The following is a 20,277-nucleotide window of genomic DNA, read 5'->3' on the forward strand; positions in this document are numbered from 1 at the left end:
CTGCTCCCAGACACTCCGATGCATAATGGCAAATCAATCAGCTAGAAAATGGCTTGGAACTATCAGGTTTGTCAAAGCGTGCAGGGAAATCATTTACTTTTTATGACTCCATAAGACCCGGAGGCATGCAGATGGGAAAATATCCACTAATGTTTTCTGCAGATCATTTGAAAAGTCACTTCCAGCAGATTGTGTCTCTTCTCTGGTCTGTGGGAGGGAACCTGTCACTCGGTGCCATAAATCTCGCTGGCCCAGCTCCTTTATGTGTGCCCTTTGCAGAGCCTGTGATGCTGGACAAAAGGGGCCGGGTGGGCCAGTCGGCGCAGACATTTCATAGTCAGCTTAGAGTCATCCTTTTTACCCTAAGCCACAAGTGGGAGGCATTTGTTATCAGAGAGTTCCATCCGTTGTGTTTGGTTGGTAAGGGCGGGATGAGCTAATTTTTGGAGCATTATTTATTGGAGTTGCTCCTGACCTGACCCTCCTTGGCCCATGTGCATCACACTTTGCTGCCCACGTGCAACAGCAGAGATGGGGGTGGGAAGGCACGAGAAGCAGTGGGCAGGAGCTCAGGGGGGGCACTCCGCCCACCTACCAGATGTTTTTCTTCCTTTTCTCCTGCCCTTTTATTTTGTTCAAATTCATTTCGGCAGAGAGAGTTGTTATGGATGGAAATTCTCAATGTAATCTGCTCGAAGAAAGAGAGCCTGGCTAAGAGTTCTAGCAAGTCTTCAAATATGCTCCAAGGATGCTCCCAGGTGTGAGGGGGATTAGGTGGCTACGTGTGTCCAGGGACATCTGTCCACGGCTGAGAGGGAGCACGGCCAGGCCTGTGCTTCCAAGCAATGACAGCCACAGGCCCCCTGAGCCCCTCCTGTGTGGCAGGGGCCAGGATGGCAGGGGCACTTCTTCATCACACAGGGAGCCTGGGACCTCAGAATGGGCATCCTGGGACCACCGTGCCCTGTGACGTTGGGCCAAGACTTTTAACTGTGCATGGAGAACGGGACTCCATTTATCAGTGAGGAGAATTGTAGCCTCTGCTCTGCCTCGTTTCCTCAATGTGTGATGACAAAATGAGCTAATCCAAGTGGACATGGTATTTCGCAAAACAGAAAACATCCTGCAAGAGACAAGCACTAAAGCTGGGATTCGGGGCAAGCACCACATATGCCTTGCCTGCCCCTTTGCTCCTAGTGCCCGGCCCATGCCTGGAATATGATTGCTCAATAAATACCTGCATGGATCAAAGAATGAGGGGGAAAGTGCGTAATTTTGGGTTAGTGATGACTTTTGACTCTTGTGGTCCCAACTTTAACACATGTCAGAATTACTGAAAGGGCCTTTTAAATGCAGTTCCTGGATACCCCCTTTTCCCAAATGCTGATTCAGTAGGTCTGGATGGGGCCCAAGAACATGCATTTCTAACAAATTCCCAGATGATGCTGTGGGCCGTGGTTTGGCAACCACCCATCTTTGAGAGCCCCTGCTCTCAGCTAAGGATCAACAGTCGGTAGCCAGTAAGCAGAATCTGGCCTGTGGAGGTGCTCTGGTTGAAAGGAAGGAGGGTAGGAAAGAAGGAAGGATGTGACCACCTTCGGCTGGAGGGAGTATTCACCGCCTTGCCACAGTAGCCACCGCTCCCAGTGGATGCTACTTGGGAGATTCTGAGCAGCTGTTAACCTGCCTGGTCTCTATGGCATTTGAGTGTACAATCTCTGACCTCGGGTTTTCTTAAACGTCTTTTCTTATGGTCCATCTTGGAACCTGGACTGTTCCTTGGAGCTCTACCTGTTGCCATCCAGGAGCTCTTCCTTCCGCTCAGAAACCCAATCAATCAACCCATCAATCAATCGTGAGACCCACCTCAGATTCAAGAGCGTGCACATGCACACATACACACGCAACGATGTGGAGTTGCTTCATGGGCAACACTGCAGGGAGGTGGGCAGTGGGTGTGGAATGCCTGCTGGGCTTAATTGCCAGGCATCTTTGAGTAAGGGCGGGAGCAAGTTGATGCCAACCCTGGCAGGCCAATCAATGGACTGCCTGATGCCCACAGCCCAAGGTGCTTAGTTCAGGTCCTGGTCTCCCCTCCACCCCCTCCAGCTGCTTTAGCTTCATGAGGCCTCTCCCCAGACAGCCTATAGGAGTTCCTAATCTAGCCACCTGGAGCCTGGTAACAAGCCGTGACCCTATGGGGACCACCCAATGTCCAAAAAAAGGAGGGAAAATCGGATTTCAGTGCCCTGTTAGAGGTCATGGCTAGCATTCCTGCTGGCCCTACTCAGGTGCATTGAACGAAACCAGGGAAACACACACTAATCCAAGCCCCTCAGAGAATACTGACAGTGCTGGCTGGGCACCTACTGGGCAAGCCCATCTGTGGTCAGATGCTAAGTGAGGTATCTTAGAGGGCTTTGTCCTCAAAAGCCTGTGTGTGGAGGGCTCACTCTTTTTCCTCTCTGGTCTTCTCTTGGCTCTGCTGGGTCTTAGTGGGGGCACACGGGATCTCTGATCTTCAATGAAGCATGTGAGATCTAGTTCCCTAACCAGGAACTGTAGCTGGGATTCCCTGTATTGAGAGCACCAAGTCTTAGCTATGACCACCAGGGAAGTCCCTCCTCACTATCTTTATGCTAAACGACAGTTACTCCCATCTTCATCCAGGGAGAGCTTCTGAACTTATGGAAGTTACACTTCCCTAGTGCCTCTAGTTTAACTCAGACTGTTAGCAAACAGACGCTATTAAATTCACCACCAGCCATCGGAACAGTCGGAACTGCCGTAAAAGTGTGAGCCCTCAGCTGCTTTCCATCCGCAGATAAATATTGCACGTTGGTTCTTGGGACCTTTGTTCTCCTACCAGGGTGGGTCTGTCAATCTAGTTTCTCCCTGTGATTATAATGAAGGGCATTTTCAAAAGGCTCTGATGGCCTGTCAAGCTCTCCTCGAAACTAATTTCAACTCTTTTCTGCTTCCATGTCGTGTAATTAGTGTGCTGGGTATTTTCCATCTTCCCCTCAGCTCCATTTTTCACTTGCTCTGCGGCCGAGAGGCTGATCTCTATGGATTGCATTTACTTGGCCCCCTTGTCCTCTGGCTCCCCATTGTGTTCAGCCAATGGGAGGCCCTGGGAGAAGCCCAGAGGGCAGGAGGAGAGAGGCTGGGGTAGTTATCCCACGGTTTCCTCTCTGCGGGGCAGTGGGGTGCCCGTGGCAGCTTTCCCCTACTCACAGCCTGGTGGTGACTCCCTCCTGGAGCCATAAGCCAGGATTTAAAAAGGTGACTGTAGGACTGCCCAAACTCAGGGGACCCATTTTGACTCTGTTGTGCTTTTTGCACAAAAAAGGTCTGGATATAGACTAGAGCTTCCCTTGGCTCAGCGGTCAAGAATCTACCTGCAGTCCAGGAGACACAGGAGACGCAGGTTATCAGGTTCAATTCCTGGGTCTGGAAGATCTGGAGGAGGGCATGGCAACCCGCTCCAGTGTTCCTGCCTGGAGAATCCTATGGACAGAGGAGCCTGGTGGGCTATGGTCCATAGGGTCTGAGAGAATCAGACCCAACTGAAGCGACTTGGCACGTACACGTTGACAGGCCAGTGATCCGAAAGCCAAAGTGACTCCTCTGAAGAGTGACATTTCAGCTGCTAACAGTGATTTTATGGTTTTTACATTATGTCCTTTACAGTTGTGGTTATTAATCATTTTTTTTCCTAATTGCGTGATGAGGAAGGTCAGTTTTGAATTATAATGGTAACGATGGGCTATTTTCATTTGAGATAAATATCTGTTGACTGCTTATTGGTTGCCAGGCATCGTCCAGATCAGCACTACCCAATAGAAATACAATGTGAGCCACCAATGCAAACAACACTCGTAGCCTGAGAATTTCTAGGAGCCACAAAAAAGAAGTATAGAAAGAAACTGGTGAAATTATTAATAATTCTAATAATGTATTTTATTTGATCTGATATGTTCTAAATATCATTGATGCTGTAATATGGGCTTCCCTGGTGGCTCAGCCAGTAAAGAATCTGCCTGCAATGCGGGAGATTTGTGTTTGATCCCTGGGTCGGGAAGATCCCCTGGGGAAGAGAAGGGCAACCCATTCTAGCATTCTGGCCTGGAGAATCCTATGGACAGAGGAACCTGGCAGGCTACAGTCTATGGTGTTGCAAAGAGTCAGACACAAATGAGCAACCAACTATTTATTTTAAACTATAATATAAAGTTATTTACGTGATTTTTTTTTTTTTTAAGTGAAAGTGAAGCTGCTCAGTCATGTCCAACTCTTTGTGATCCCACAGACTGTAGTCTACCAGGCTTCTCCATCCATGGGATTTTCACTCTTAGTTTTGGACTGAGCCTTTGAAATTTGGTGTGTAACACCGCATACCTGGACTGGAAGTAACCACTTGTTTGTGAGCTAGCCGTGTCTTATGGCTTCCATGTTGGGCAGCATAGCTCTAAACAGACGTGTTTGCCTGAGACATGGGCAATGAACTATTATTCCGGGCATAAATCACCTTCCCACCTAAAGTTACCTCTTTCACAGTACGAGAATTGCAATCCAATGGCCCAGGAGAGTTAATTCACAGGATTTTTTTTTTTTTTTAACACACAATAGGAAAATTCCCTGGTTGTCCAGTGCTTAGAACTAATTGCTTTCACTGCCGAGGACACAGGTTCAATCCCTGGTTGGGTGCAGCAAAAAAAAAAAAAAAAGCCCAGAATAAACAAGTAAACGGTTTTACATGTTTGTAAACCCTGAGCAAAGCTGTTCTTCATTACCCCTCCTCCAAGATTACTTGATATATAAACTGGGGACTATTTCTCTAAGACCCTGATTTTTTTTTCTCTTGTGGGTATTTAATTTCAATTGTTTCAGCAAATTTGGGTGTGGAGCTTGCCAGACTTTTCCTATTTCTGTGTGTCTAGTCAGCAACTGCAGCTTCCTACTTTGTCCCTGACAGTAGTGGGACCTCAGCAGTGGGACCAAGTCTTCTAATCCTCCAGTGGTCCAATTTGGGAACAGACTTTCTCAGAGAAGCGAGCTGAATTGGGAGCCTTGCACAAGACCTCTGCACACCACCTCCACTATTATTCCTGGTATCAGAGACAGAGTTCCTTCCTGCCGTATACCTCTGCCATGTGGACCCAGCATGGGTAGGAGGTTCTCTTACCCGGGACTGCTGGTGCTTCTGGTAGAACTCAGTCACATTGAAATCACCCAGGTCGACCAGTAGGCTTTGCTTACACATCTCACAGGTCTTTACAGCACCAAGATCCGCTCCTTAAAATGAAAGAGTTTGGTTACATGTAACCCTTCTGGTGTTGACATTTTGAGAGCGAATTTGTATGTGTTAGGAATTCTGAGTTTTGGTGGCCTTTTTATAGTGGGTCATCTTCTGTAGAAAATGACCTTGAACCTGAGAGCTGAAATTTCCTTTGTCATTGTTTTCATTATTATGCAAGCTTCCCATGAGTGAAATTCCCGTGACTTTTAAATAACAGGTCTTGCTCTCTGTTTAAATATAAACACAGAGGTTCATAAAATTGGAATTACTACATGGAGGCTGAGAGTCTGTAACACAAGTGTTTGCCAGAAGAGTGAACATTGGGTCTATGTTATTGATGTTTTTCCTGGTAGATCTAACACAAGTCCAAGCAAATAAATTAGTAAGGACCAAACTGATGGCAGAAACTATCCTCAATCTATGGCTTAAAAATCTGCCTTTACTTCTGCCCATGTAACTCCCCAATTGAGAAAAGTGAGGGACCCCAGGCCCATGTGTGGGCTGTGGTATAGCAATATCTGGGTCAAACACTTGAGCCTGAGCCCAGCCTCATTTGGGAAAAGAGACAGGAGAAGGCTTCCTTTGTTCCTGGTTTGTTGTTGTTGATTTTTTGTTTTGTTTTTTAATATATTTATTTATCTGACTGTGCCAGGTCTTAGTTGTGGCACATGGGATCTACTTCCCTGACCAGGGATTGAACCTGGGCCCCCTTGCATTGGGAGTACAGAGTCTTAGCCACTGGACCGCCAGGGAAGTCCTCCTGTTTAGTTTTCTTTTTTAATGTGAATTCTAGATCAGCACATTTCCCCCCCTTTATCCTATTCCTCAGTGCAAAGTGGAAGGTGCAGATCTACAGTGGTTATGTCTAAGCAAATGGGATGCCATTTGTCCTTTCCCCTGGTGTAGGTGTTGCATTTTGGTTAATGATGTACCGGTGTTTGTTTTATGCTTTAGAAAACAGAGGACTGGGAATTCCCTGGTGGTCCAGTGGTTAGGACTCTATGCTTCCAATGCAGAGGGCCCAGGTTTGATCCCTGGTTGGGAAACTAAGGTCCCACAAGCCACCAGGCACGGCCAGAAAAACAAAAAAAAGAATACAGAAGACTAATCAGTTACTTGAATTTATTTGGTAAAGATAGGGTTTGTACAGTTTTACAACCCAGTTCTACTTTTCCCCAGTGGGGCTACAAAGAGGTAGTAAATAATAGAGACTTTCAAAAGACAAGGATGAACACTGATCCCTCATCTGCATTTTGATGACTTGATTTTATTTTTTTAGCAACATTCTGTAATACTTAAGGCTATGGATCATCCCATGTGTCCTCCAGTCTAATCCTGCCTAGCACACCCAGGCCAGAATTGGCATTTACAAGCATTTAGCAGCACTTTCATCACACATCTCATGAGTAATTTTTTCTGTTCTAGATGTTTAATTGGCCCAAATTTCTCGCAAGATAAAGCATCGCACGGCAGGGTCATTAGCTGCTGAGATCCACTTGTTCTTTGCTCTCTGAAGGGCTAGGTTCCCTGCTCACTGTGCAAAGATGCATATAAGCAACTCGGGCTGCGGTCGCTACTATTCTCCTGCAGATATGGAGAAAGGGCCTTGGGGAGAGAAGAGTTAACTGGTTCATCCCGAGTGTTCATTCCCTGATTAAATGGTGTGCTGTGCTTGGTGAGGGGGCCTGGCCACAACCCATGGGGACAGGGTCAAGTTCTAGGTCTCCTGCGTCGTCTAGCACAATGACAACCAAGGAGGACAGCATGGAGGAGAGAAACAGCCTCTGGCTCTAGGGTAAATAGTTTGCAGAGATGGGGACTCTGAAAGACATAGCAGGTCTTTTAAAAGTAAACTCTTCTTTGCATTGGCGTCCCCCCCCCCCTTTTTTTTTTGTTCAAGTTACTCTTGTTCATAAATATTTTAAACAAACCTCTTGTTCTCTGCCAAGAAAACTACAGCCGACCTAGTGACGTGGCTATATTTAGGTTATAACCTCCCCAGGGCGTTGAGAACGGGGACTTCACACCCAGTTACAAGCTCTGTTAAAGACAGAGCTGCCGAAACGAGCACAATGGGAATCTCTTTATCTAATGTGGGGCTAGAAAAATTAGACTGGTATGCTTTTCCTTCCCCTGTTCCAGAAAGGCAGCTGGGCTCAGTTTCTGGGTGTCAAACCTCTCCACACCTCCCACCCTCTCTCACAAGTGAAAGGAAGCAGGTCTTGCTGGGGGTCTACCAGCTGTCCTGACTGCTGGGTGCTTGCTGAGGTCCAGCCATGGGCTTGTTGGTAGTTCCCTCCTTCCTAAGAGGTAATCCTAGCATCTCTGCTCAGGCCTCAAGCAGGAGTCGAATTTAACAGCACATTCCAGGATTCATCCCTAAGCTTTGGAAAAAAAAAAAAAACCCAAACAAACCAAAACTAACTTATTTCTCTCCCATAATTTGAAAGCAGCGTTAGTCCTGATCCTGTCTGTCATGGGCCTGCCAGCAGGAGCCCTGGGCCAGTGCCCCGCTTTTCCCTGTTGTCGGGGCTCGTGGGTCCCACACACGGCGGTGCCTCTTGTTAATTACATATCGCAGCACGTATGTCCTTCCGCCTTCCCCACCTACCTGATGTTATTTTCACTTTCAGCCATTTTTTCAGGCACTCCTGATGAACAAACCGCAGGCTTCCCACACAGCCGCACGGCTCCAGGAGAGGGTTGGTGGGGGAACCCCCGGCTATCTGACAGATGCGACACGAGTCCCCCTCCTCCTCGGAATCCTCCTCCAGGAGACTAAAAGGAAAACAAGCACTCGTCACCAGGAGTCTGCACGTCAGCAGTTTCCACAAATACCAGTTCCCACAAATGCTAGTTCCCAGAGCGTCCCTGGGGCCGGGGGAGAGGGGGTGGGGGAGGCGGAGGGAGCCTGGAGGGAGGAAGGTGGAGGGAGCACGATCTCCACTGCTGTGCCTTCCTGGGGCTCACCCACTGCTCCCTGCGACCCTGCCGCATGGTTACTGATAATAAGTGCATGGATTCTTGTCAGGCATCTTTGCAGTTACTGATGGGTGAGAGCTCACCAGGAGAACCCAGCGCTCCTATCACACAGCTAGAGATTGGGAAAGGACTCCAGAGGGAAACTGAGCAAGAGGCTAGGAGCCCCTCTCCACACCTCGGCCACTGTGGGGTTTAGCTGGTGCAGTGTGTTAGTGAGTGTCATGGGGAGGTGAGCGTGGGGGGATTTGTGGTCAGTAGGCCTGGGTTTGAGGCTTCCTTGAATTTGATGACATGCTGCTTAAGCTTCCCAGGTCTCTGTTTCCTCATGTGTGAAGCCCTGAGGATAATCTGACAACTGCTACCTGCTTACAAGGGTGGTAGGGCAGCCTGGGTGCAGGTGATGGTGATAAGGTGCTTCTGGAGCCTGACGACCAGTGGCAGGTGCAGACCACTCAGTAGATGCTGGTTGGGATGAATGATGAACCAGGGAACTTGGACCTGAGCTCACCAGTACCCTTGCCAGTGAATTAGGCCGACATTCCAGAATATAAGCTGCTGGTGTGTGATGAAGATGGAATTAATGCAAGTGTAAGCAAACATATTTGTATCTCATAAACAGTAAATCAGGAATGGCTGGTAGATATTTCTGTAGGGAGCCTTTTGAGAAGCCTAAGGCTATTTTTTTGTGCTTTAGAATCTTCATGGGCCTGAGGACTGTCCGGTCAAGGAAAGAAAAATTGGCTGGAGACTAAAATCAACAGAGAGGAAGAAATAGCCATTGCTCTGGATATAGGAGAGTATGCTCAGTTTCTTAAGAGAATTTTCTCCCCAAGAAAGGGAAGTTCAATGAAAAGGAACAGAATTACACTTTCTCATGATATTCACCAACAAAAGAAGAAAGATGCCATGTTTATCAAAAAAAGACTCCCCCAGATAATCTATAGATTCAATGTAATTCCAATGAAAATCCCAACAAACTGATGCTTAAATGTTTGTATAGTGAAAGATTCTTATGGAACAAAATGGAGAGGGAGGCTTTGCTCTGATAAATTGATAAAGCTGCAGTCATTGAGATGATGTTCTTCAGGGAAAAACAAAAAGGGCAATAGGACAGAAAGGGGAGCCCTGAGACAAACTTACACACTTTTGTCATATGACAGATGGGGCTCTGCAGGGGGAAGATCCTGGGTATTCAAAATGCATACCTCACACCACACATTAAATGTCACACTTCAGTCCAAAATTCATTTCACGTTAAGTCCTAAGTATGCAAAGCAAAACTGTAGAGATTTTGGAAAAGAGGAGGAAGAATGTTGCAATGACCCCAGGTTACAAAGCATTTCTTAATTAAGATAGCAAGATACAAATCACAGTCCTAACAGAAGATGGATACAATTGACTGCATTAAAACTAAGAATTCATTTTCCTAAAGAAAACATCAAGAAAGAGGAGATACCAACTCTCAATACAAATTGAGAAAAGATATGTCGAAAATATAACTGTCAAAGGATCAGATTAGTTGCCAGAATATATAACGGGTTCTTTTTATATATATATATATGAAGGATTCTTAACATAAAAGAAAAATATTCTAAAAGAAAAATGGGCAGAAGACATAGGTAAGCATTTTATTAAAGAAACAAATGGCTGTTTAACATTTAAAAGAGTCAAGAGGGACTTCCCTTGTGGTCCAGGAGTTGACTCATCTTTCAGGGGGCACAGGTTCAATCCCTGGTGGGGAAGATCCCCTCCTGGAGGAAGAAATGGCAAGCCACTCCAGTATTATTGTCTGGAGAATCCCATGGACAGAGGAGCCTGGCAGGCTTCAGTCCATGGAGTTGCAAAGAGTCAGACACAACTGAAGCAACTCAGCACGCACTGTGCTAAGTGTAACTATCACTGAGACAGTACACATCGTCCACATCATTGTACACATCGTTGAGACAGTACGTTAACTTGCACAGTGGAAGCTGTGCTACTGACCAGCCCAGCAAGCCCACTGTTACATAGATATCCCGGAAGACCCTTCACATGTATGCCAGGCGACATTTACAAGACTGATCGTGCAGCCCCGTGTACAGAGAACAGTAGAGGATGCAAACGTCCATTGACTTGTGGTATATTTCTAGGACGAAGAAGTCTGCAGTGGTGAAAGCAAATGCATTAAAGCCCGAAAATATCAACCAGGATGCATCTGCCTAATGATATAAGTGGGAAAAGCAAGTCACAGAAGAACGGCTGTTCCATTTCTCTGGAGTTCAAAAATAATAGTAACATTTCTACAGAATTCAAAAATATACACAGTGTGTTGTTTAGGAGTGCATATACTCATATGGTGAAGCCATAAGGCAAAAAACTTCCAGTAGCAACAACATAAAAAGCAAAGGAATTATAAATTCAATGCAAGAATGGTTTCTAGGGGCAAACAGTCAGATTTGACTGAGCACCTAACACACACACACACACACACACACACACACACACACACACACACACAGATATACGGGGTGTTAGGAGGGAGGAGATGAAGGGAGGACATGAGGAGGTAGGGTGGGTGAGGGGCTCACAAGCTCCAGTGAGTTTCTGTCTGCTGGAAGGTAGTCATACAGATGCCTAGGTTTTGTTCTAATTCTCTAGATGTGTGCAAATGTTATATACTTATTTGTATGTTTCCAACTAGTCAAGGGAAAAGTTTAAAGAGTGTAAGTGGCATTGAGAAACGGGCTTGAAATCTTAAAATAAGGCATATTATAAAATATGACTATGTTTACCAAAAACTGCATTTATATGAAAAGACCAAAGACTGGAGACAAAGTTTTTCACAATGCTTTTCTCTGGATTATAGGGTTATTGGTGATTTTTAAGTTTGTAGTTTTAATATTTTCCAAAATGAATGTTTTTCAAATAATTAGAATGGCATAAGGTTTATTATATACAGAAAAAGAGAGTATCTGATAAACACAGTACACAAATAATAGCTGTTTAATGCATTACTACAGCTGGATGTAGATGCATTTTTAACAGAAGTCATTTTTCACCCAAAGGCATTGCTTTGGGATGATGGAAATCCAGACCCCTGACAAGTGGGTTTAAAAATGTGTTTTGGGGTAGGTGAGGATGGATTGGTGCTGAGACCTTTTGGCCCTTTACCCTGAGTCAGTCTTCTGGTAGTTTGATATGAAAAAAAAAAAAAGTGCCACTAACAAGGAAGTTAACTTCATCCCTGCAGTTGGAGAATAGCTATAGGAGTGTGTGTGCATTCTAAGTCTTAAGTCTTATCTTTTCCTCCTTTTTGCATTCAAATTCACTGCCATGGAATTTTCTCACTTGCAAATGAATACTAAAAAGTTAATGGCCCAGTGAGCCATACTAACACACAAGAAAGAGGGCTTGCCTTCAAAGAACCACTTTCCAGATCAGTAAGCCAACATCAGGGCATGGTAACCCCTAGGAGGAGTGAAATGGTCAAATCCTGACATGATGCTTAATGATGGCTTTAAAAAGTATCATATTTCATAGTTGGGAAATATCCCCAAATCATCTCACAAGAAAGGAGAGATCAAAGAAAAGAGCAATTCAAAAAAGATCTGATTTCTCTCTTTCTCATGTGTGAGAAACAGCACAGAAAATGGAAGCAGTGGTCACCCCAGCGTGGCCCTTCGGAGAACTGAGGTAACTATGGTAACTGTTTGAGACTGGCCTTGCAGTTTGGAAGATTCAAATTCTAGAACTGTTGGTTGGATTTGCCCAGAGTCCCATGGGGGAGAGCTGGTGAACTTCAAGTGCTGAGTGGCTCCTTCTCTGGGGAGGCAGCAACCTTTTCGTAAAACTCTCTAATTGCTGGGAGTGAGGGGGTGGGTAAGGGCAAGCCATATGTAACAGTCAGAAACCCTTGGGAGTTCCCTGGCTGTCCAGTGGTTAGGACTTGTGCTTTCACTGCAGGCAGCATGGGTTCAGTCCCTGGTCAGGAAAGTAAGTTACTGCAAGATACGCGATGCAGCCAAAAGACGTTCTATCTGGCAAACTTGCCTTTCGTACAGTTATAGCATGCAAGGAAAAAAAAAAAAAAACACTTTGGGAATACTGAAGACATTGGGCTGGAACACGGGATGTTTCTTTGAAAATATATATTTTTTAAAAGCAACAAAATAGACAATTTTCTTGAAAGAAGCAATCATTAAAATGTTAAGGAAGGGCTTACCTGTGACTTAAAATCCCATGAACCTCTTTAGGAAAGCACTGCTTTTTGCCATTCGAGAAAGGGAATTTTAAAAACATAGATGCATATTCATATATTTATGAAAACCCCTCACCTCTCTTGTATTTTCTTGAGTTTCTCAGGATCCGTCTTCATTTTAGGGGCTCCCGTGGCATTGGTAAAGCCAGAGAACTCCATTCTGCTCCCATTCTCATTTTGGTTTGGGAACTCAGAGACTGCAAAGAACGTAAAAGGTCTATTTTCTTGCAGAGACTGCGCCATGTGCAAGGGGGCTTGTACATTCATTCCTGATGGGGAGGAGCTGGAAGACTCCATCAAGGACAAGTTGCCCTGAGGATTCGGCAAGAGATGGTCTGTATATAATGGAGCCTCCTGAGACGGGCTTGTTGAAGTAACATCTTCTGCTCCCCTGACATCAAGTTCATGTGTACTATCTACTGGAAGGTAACTGCAATTTTCAGCACCAGCAAGTAGATTCCTGTTCCTAATGGGGGACAGTGGTTGACGATTGTTAAACCTGGAACTTCCCTCCAAGTCTGAACTGGGAACTAAGGTAGATGATGGGGGCAGATCTGCCAGAGTATCATCTCTCAGAGTGAAATGTGTGACTGATCCAAGCATGTTATGGGACGAATTCACTGATGATCTTGGAGTCGTTGGTCTACCAGCAAGGAAAGAATCAAGAGGGTTACTAGACTCACTTAAATAGGCGTGCCAGTCTCTTTCATAAGCACGGGTTCCAGGCCTCTCTTCCATAGAGATACCATCACGGGATTCATTTTCAGCATTGATGTCCTCCTCCAGGCTGGGTTTGGATTGGGTGTCCCATGAATGAGAGGCCTTTTTCTCACTTTCACAGTCACTGCTGTCTTTCCCTTTAATAGATCCCCCATCAGACAGCCCAGGGTCTTGGGACATCCTTTGCCCAACAGAAGACTGCTCTGTCACCGGCTCCATTGCATTGCTAATTCTTAAGGAGCCATGGGTGGCCTCACTTCTCCTTATAGAATTGGCTCTGCAGTGTGCAGGATTTTCTTCAGTATCTTTATTTTTGGCCTGAGTGGCCAGTGTCCCCAGGAATCTGCTTCTCTTATGACTGGAAGGGGAACGGGGCGGGTGCATGCCAGCCATCAGAAGCTCTTCCTCCATGTGGGTTTCCTCTTCCGTGTCATCATGGTCACCTCCAGGGTTTGAGGATAAAATGGAATAGAAGTCTTCATCTCTGAACCGAAACACGGTTCTTCTCGGCCCTCCCAGGGCGCTGGCCGCAACTGGTAGCCCCAAGGACTCGTCCAACTCTTGGGGACTGTGTGTTCCTTGGAAGGCCTGGGGTAGGGCTGAGTGTGGCGCACTCTGGGAGCGCGTGCTTGGGTCTCGTTTTCTGGCTCGTTCAGTGGGGGTGTTTTCTATCACCATTACTCCTTGTGAGGATGGGACCAAGTTTCTTCTCTCTCGAGTGGGCCTCTTCAGCTTGGGGTCACTTGCCCATGCTGGATGTTCTTGTCGACCTATCGGATCTGCATTGAGAAAAGACAAGCTTAATCATTTTACTATAAGTGCTCGCGGATGCAGGACCTCTTAATACCGAGTGGGAGAGTCCTGTAAGGCAACCAACAAGCCTGGAGAGGGAAACGGGCACGGTTAAAGCGGCTGGAGGTACTGAAAGTGTCCAGGAGAGTCAGCCTCAGTTTAAAAGTAAAGTGTGAGTCACTCAGTCACGTCTGGCTCTTTGTGATCCCATGGACTGTAGCCCACCAGGCTCCTCTGTCCATGGCCTCAGTTTACCACCTACAAATTCTGTTTTGCATACTTGTGGAGCTCAGGTTGGTCCTGGGGCAGTGGAGTGACCCTGAGGATACAGATCTTTTCTGCAGAAGCTCTTGGAAGACTGTCCAGCCCCCACATCAGTCAGGGCTGATGATGAGTAAAACCTCTTATTCAATATGAATATGATTTTCATATTCATACCTGTATTTGTTGAGAAGGAAGACCAGCACTCCAGGAATGCCTATTACAAAAACTACCAGCACTGTCCCATCCCAATTCATTCAACATACATTCATACCCCTGCTTTACATGCAGCTTCACAGAACCTTAAGAAATGCATGGTCCACTGTGGCAGATTGGAGGAAGGCTCTAGAAACTGGTGTCCTATTATATTGATGATTGTGGTTACGCTTACTATTCCGTGCAGATAAAAATCATAACTCTCTCATGAAATCACAATCTCCCCTTTGTCACTAGCGCCTAATCAGTTTGTGACCTCTGGCTATGATAGAATTCCTCTCCATTGTCCCCTGAATCTAAAGTATAGGAGATGTAGAAAGAGGAGAGAGGGTGAGTGCCCAAATGGGTGGAATCCTCTGAAGGTGAAATGGTTTGGTCAAAATTTACCTTGTAAAATTAATGAATAAGCACAGCTTTTGAGGGCAGCATGCTAACTGTGCTATATACATTAGGAAGTCCCATAGCTTGCCAAGACCCTATTTCCAGTAAGTGATGGAGCGAACATTTGAATTTAGGTCTGCCTGAGGCTGCAGTTTGTCTCCATAACCACTACCCTGCGTTGCTCCTGAAGAAACAATTTCCTTATGAAAATAAGGATCTACTTCATTCATCACGTGTGAACTGCTGAGCGCTTTTACCCTCGGAGTGTGGATTGAACACTTCCCCGATTCCACTCACCTGTGTCCCCTCCTGCCGTCAGCCCTCCTTCCACCCCACCCTCCCCTCCCCCACTCCCCTCCCTGCTGTCTTGCAGGGTCTGGTGAGGTGCTACCGTCCTTATCCTTCTAAAGCAATTCACCCTGTAGGGTGGCCAGGACTCCACAGCTTTAGGAAGGCCTGTGTGGTAACAGCTCAGGCAGGCAAAATGCAAATCCTCTGAGTGTGCAGCTTAGCTAAAGGCCAAGCCCATACAGACTCGCTTTAATGGAGCTCCCAGGGAGCATCAGCCCTGGTCCCTCTGTAAGCCTCTTTTTACTGTGAACCGCATGGGACACTCAGGGACGCAGTGAGAATCTTTACTCATTGGCTCTTCTGGAAATCAGTTAAGCTTTCTTATCAGGCTCCTCCTGGGTTTTATAAACCCCAGTAAGAGACGAAGCAGTGATTCTAGGATGCTCTGGGTATGTGGCTGTGGATATAAAGGAGTGGCACTGTGTTTCCACCCAGGCTGGGCTGATGGTTTTTTAAAGAACAAATGCTTCAATGCAGTGATCTGAATTCTCTTGATATATGTGTCTGTTGTCGTGCTCGTGTTCAGTCGAGTCTGACTCTTCATGACCCCTGGACTGTAGCCCACCAGGCTCCTCTGTCCATGGGATTTCCTAGGCAAGAATATTGGAGCGGGTTGCCATTTCCTCCTCCAGGGGATCTTCCTAACCCAGGGATCGAACTCACATCTTGTGTCTCCTGTATCAGCAGGCAGATTCTTTACCACTATGCCACCATATGTGTGTATGTATAAGTGTATATATATATATATATATATATATATATTACATGTACACACTGCTGTTTTTATTTATTTTTGGCTGCACTGGGTCTTCACTGCTGCATGTGAGCCTTCTCTAGACATGTCAAGCAGGGGCTGCGCTCTAATTGCGGTGCGTGGGCTTCTCACTGTGGTGGCTTCTCTTGTTGCAGAGCACAGGCTCTAGGGCGCATGGGCTTAGTTGCTCAGTGCCATATGGAGTCTTTCTGGGCCAGGAATCGAACCTGTGTCCCCTGCGTTGGCAAGCGGGTTCTTCCACTGTCCCTCCAGGCAAGTCCATATATATGTCTTTTTGTGTGTATATATATTTTTTTCTTTGAAGAAAAAGGTAGTTTGGAGGATTCAGAAGTATAGTCTTCAGTTGGTTACTTTTCATTTTGAATGTGACTGGAGAAGGAAATGGCAACCCACTCCAGTATTCTTGCCTGGAAAATCCCATGGACAAAGGAGCCTGGCAGGCTGCAGTCCATGGGGTAGCAAAGAGTCACGGACACGGACGGAAGTGACTGAGCACAAGGGCCTCAGAGATTAGCTAGCAGGTGCTGAGACCTGAATCTTCTGGTTGTGAACACACAGAGCTGCTCCTGTGCCCTGAGTCTGTTTAGTTCAGGCCCCAGGAGACCCCCCCACCCCCACCCCCAACAGGCTATCAGCTAGCTAGCTAGCTAGATAACAAGAATCAGTTTGAGTGGCTTCTGAAACCCAGAAACTGGAAACAGCAGGAGCCACAGCTTATTTCACGGAAGCCACTGACACCAGCCTCTGGGCCAGGAGGAGTCACAAGGTAAGTGCTGCCCTACAGCGCGTGCAGATTCCAGAAATGCCAGGGAGTGCGTCTCCACCCTTCCTCACCATCCCAGCTGCCTTCCTCTTTAAAAATTCAGTCCCTGTGTGTGTTTCCCCTAAAGGTGGCAGACTGTGCTATTCTATGTTTATGCTAGTTTAACCCTTTTTCTTGTGTCTATCAAATAGGGAGCAGATTTCATAGCTCCAGGCCTGGGATGACCCCTAGACTGCGTGTGTCCAGGGATGTAGTCTTTGCAGATCAGGCCTTGCAGATGCTGCTGAGTCCTCTCTGAGGCCCTGCATGGGCTCCAGCTGTGAGCGGAATGCCTGCTGTTTCCAGGAGCCCAACTAGGTGCGACCGAATGTTGTAGGAGCAACGAGATGAAACCAGAAAAAGCACCTCTCTGCCCGAAGGCTGTGGCTTTGTTCTAGACTTCTACATGTGCTTGACCAACAGTTTCATCTGTTTTGACAGCCATAAACTTTTAACTGTTTTCCTCTGGTTAATAAAAGTAGTTGATAGAAACCTTGGGAGACACACAGAGGATGAAGAAGAAGTAAAAATTACCAAGTATCTGAAACTCAGAGGAACATCGCTGCTGCTGCTGCTGCTGCTAAGTCGCTTTAGTCGTGTCCGACTCTGTGCGACCCCATAGACAGGGGCCCACTGTCCCTGGGATTCTCCAGGCAAGAACACTGGAGTGGGTTGCCATTTCCTTCTCCAACGCATGAAAGTGAAAAGTGAAAGTGAAGTCGCTCAGTCGTGCCCGACTCTTAGTGACCCCATGGACTGCAGCCTACCAGGATCCTCCATCCATGGGATTTTCCAGGCAAGAGTATTGGAGTGGGGTGCCATTGCCTTCTCTGAGGAACGTCACTGCTGTTCTGGAATTCAGAGGTGGGTGGCAAACTCAAGACCCCGGGCTACTTTTATTTTGCAGTTGTCTGTGAACACTAAGTTACTTGCCTTCAGGTGGAGTGTGCCTGGCTGACTGCAAGCATCCTAGCCGTTGTTAGGTACTTCTGCCCTACCCACCTGTTCCCTGAAGACATTTGAATTTACAACCCAGGGCTTGCTTATCTAGAAATACTATTTTTAAAAGCAAAATTGGGTATTTGGGTATATACAATTTTATGTCCTGCTTTCTTTCCCTAAACATTTTTATTGTGAGCACTATCTCCTGCCATTAATTACTCTTTAAGAATATGATAATGATTCTACTCTAAGGCTACATTATACAAACCCTTCCCCTGTTGTTGGGTATATAGACTGTTTCCAGATTTTTGCTGCCACAAATCACACCATGATAGACATCCTCGCTCACGCCTCCTAGATTGCAGGTCTTATTTTCTTAGAACAGATTCATAGGAGTGGAATCGCAAGCTCTAAAGACGAGGACACAGGTTGCCAAATTCCAGTTTGGACCAAGTGACCCACCAGGTAGGATATGAAAGCATCTCTCCTAACTGTGGTGGTTACTGGGAACGTATGCTGCGGGCTTGGCATAGCACCTGCGTATCTGTGCCTGGGAAATGTTAGTCAGTAGTTTCACTATCAGTATTGAGCATTATTTTTTATATAATTTTGTTTATCATATTTGTTTATTTTTATGTTTGGCTGTGTGGGCTTTTGTCTAGTTGGGGTGAGCAGGGGCTGCTCTCTAGTGGGCAGCCTGTGGGCTTTGCTTGTTGCAGAGCACATGCTCTCGGGGGCACAGGCTTCAGTAATTGTGGCACACTGGCTTAGTAGCTCCGCAGCCTGTGGGATCCTCCTGGATCAGGGATCGCACCCATGTCTTCCTCATTGGCAGGTGAATTTTTCACCACTGAACCACCAGAGACGTCATTGAGCTTTATTCTTAGCCGACTTGGTAGGCCAAATTTCTCTCTTGTAAACTTACATTTACTACTGAGTGAGCTTGAACTTTTTACCCGCCTCCCCTGACTTTATTAACCACCTGTATTATTTCTTCTGTGAAATTGTCTGCAGTGCCTCTTCCCCAGTTTTCCTATTAGGTATTCATGTTTTCCTTATTGATTTGTGAGTGCTTGCAATATATTAGCTCTCTGTCACGTTTGCTTGGATCTCTTACTGACACAATTCAAACATCTGGCTCCTACTCCAACTTATGCAAACTGCTTTATTGTATTTATTCATTTATTTTTTTGCAAACTACTTTGGAATGTTGGGGAAAAAAAAAAAAAGGACCAGAGGCAAGATGAGGAGTCAGGGGCATAATAGAAGATCAGGACAAATTCTCAGTGAATCTCAGGATAATGGAAGATACCTTCTGGGCACACGTGGAGGATCAGATGAGCCTCGTGGGTCAAGGAATGTTTGATGCATGGGGAACCCCACCTTCCAAACAGCAGTCTAGAGTTCACTGAGAACTGTGGGGGAGATGGCAGGAGAAACTAGCGGTAGTTGAGTGCCCGCTGTATTCAAGTGCTGCCGAGAATAGCACTTCCTCTCCTTATTCTAGCAAGGCGATGAGGTAGCTTTCATTATCTTTATTTTAAAACATGGGCACTGTAACCCAGACTGGCTTCTTGACCACCCCAGGCTGCACTGGAGAAGGAAGGAGGGCTGGAATTAGAAGTGAGGTCTGCCCTTCCTGCCAGGAGGCATTAGATCACTGGGGGCCCGTGGACTTTGAGTTGTTACAGAGTCGCATGTGCTCTAATCGCCCCTAACTTCAAGCCATCCGAGTACAAGTTCTATATTTACTTGTGTCCACCACAGTACATATCATACTTTTAAGTAAAGTCTCCTGCGTTCAGTGGGTGGTGAGGAAATGTGATGCTCAGTGGCTCCCCCAAGAGGACGAAACAGGTGCTTGGCTGGCAAGGTGAGCTGTCAAGTATCCCTTTCCTTGACTCCCAAGGGGGCTCCTTAGGACCTATTCCTCCTTTCCTTTGCCACCGCAGGAGAGGACAGCGTGGTTAGCAGAGCAGCGTGGCTCGGGCCTTGGGATGAATGCTCAGGACCAAAAGAGGAGGTGTCGGCCAAACCAGTGCTTTGAAATAAAGCCTATATCCGCCTCTGTGTTATTTCTTAGATGGTAAGATCTTGACACCTTGGATCAGAAGGGGAAAAAATCTCTGGGGGAGGTGAGTCGTCTGCCATCCACTGACCTCTATCCTCCCCTCCTGGGAGGTGGGCGGGGAACTGCGGCGGCGTGAGACATCCTCAGAGCTGGAAACTGCTTCTCTACCCTCCCCCGCTCACCCCCAATACCTACCCCCCACCACCAAAATACCCTCTCCAGAAGCCTCACGGTGGGCATCCACTCAAAACCTTACATGGTCTCGCTTATGGAGTAACGGCAGAGAAAATGAAAACTCTCCCCACCCTGCCTTTGCCTGCCAGCCTCCCTCAGAGAAGGAAACTGGATCCAATAGTTTGTTTTTAAAACCTTTTAAGTATTTCATTGTAAGGTACACTCTCTTCACATAAAAAGCACACGGAATTCACCCTGTAACAGCGCAAAT

At 46.4% G+C, this 20,277-nt stretch overlaps 1 protein-coding gene across 1 annotated transcript in view; it reads right to left on the reverse strand.

The window, feature by feature from the left end:
• Positions 1 to 20,277, reverse strand: part of MARCH10 (membrane associated ring-CH-type finger 10) — a 90,623-nt gene that overhangs the window by 12,771 nt on the left and 57,575 nt on the right. Inside the window, exons 5-7 of the mRNA XM_018065317.1 lie at positions 12,598 to 14,020; positions 7,914 to 8,080; positions 5,189 to 5,298 (exon numbers count right to left, since the gene is read on the reverse strand). Coding sequence (XP_017920806.1) covers positions 5,189 to 5,298; positions 7,914 to 8,080; positions 12,598 to 14,020 — 1,700 coding nt within the window. The remainder of the gene's footprint in view (positions 1 to 5,188; positions 5,299 to 7,913; positions 8,081 to 12,597; positions 14,021 to 20,277) is intronic.

The sequence above is a fragment of the Capra hircus genome, chromosome 19 (assembly GCF_001704415.2).
Source record: "Capra hircus breed San Clemente chromosome 19, ASM170441v1, whole genome shotgun sequence".
Lineage (NCBI taxonomy): Eukaryota > Metazoa > Chordata > Mammalia > Artiodactyla > Bovidae > Capra > Capra hircus.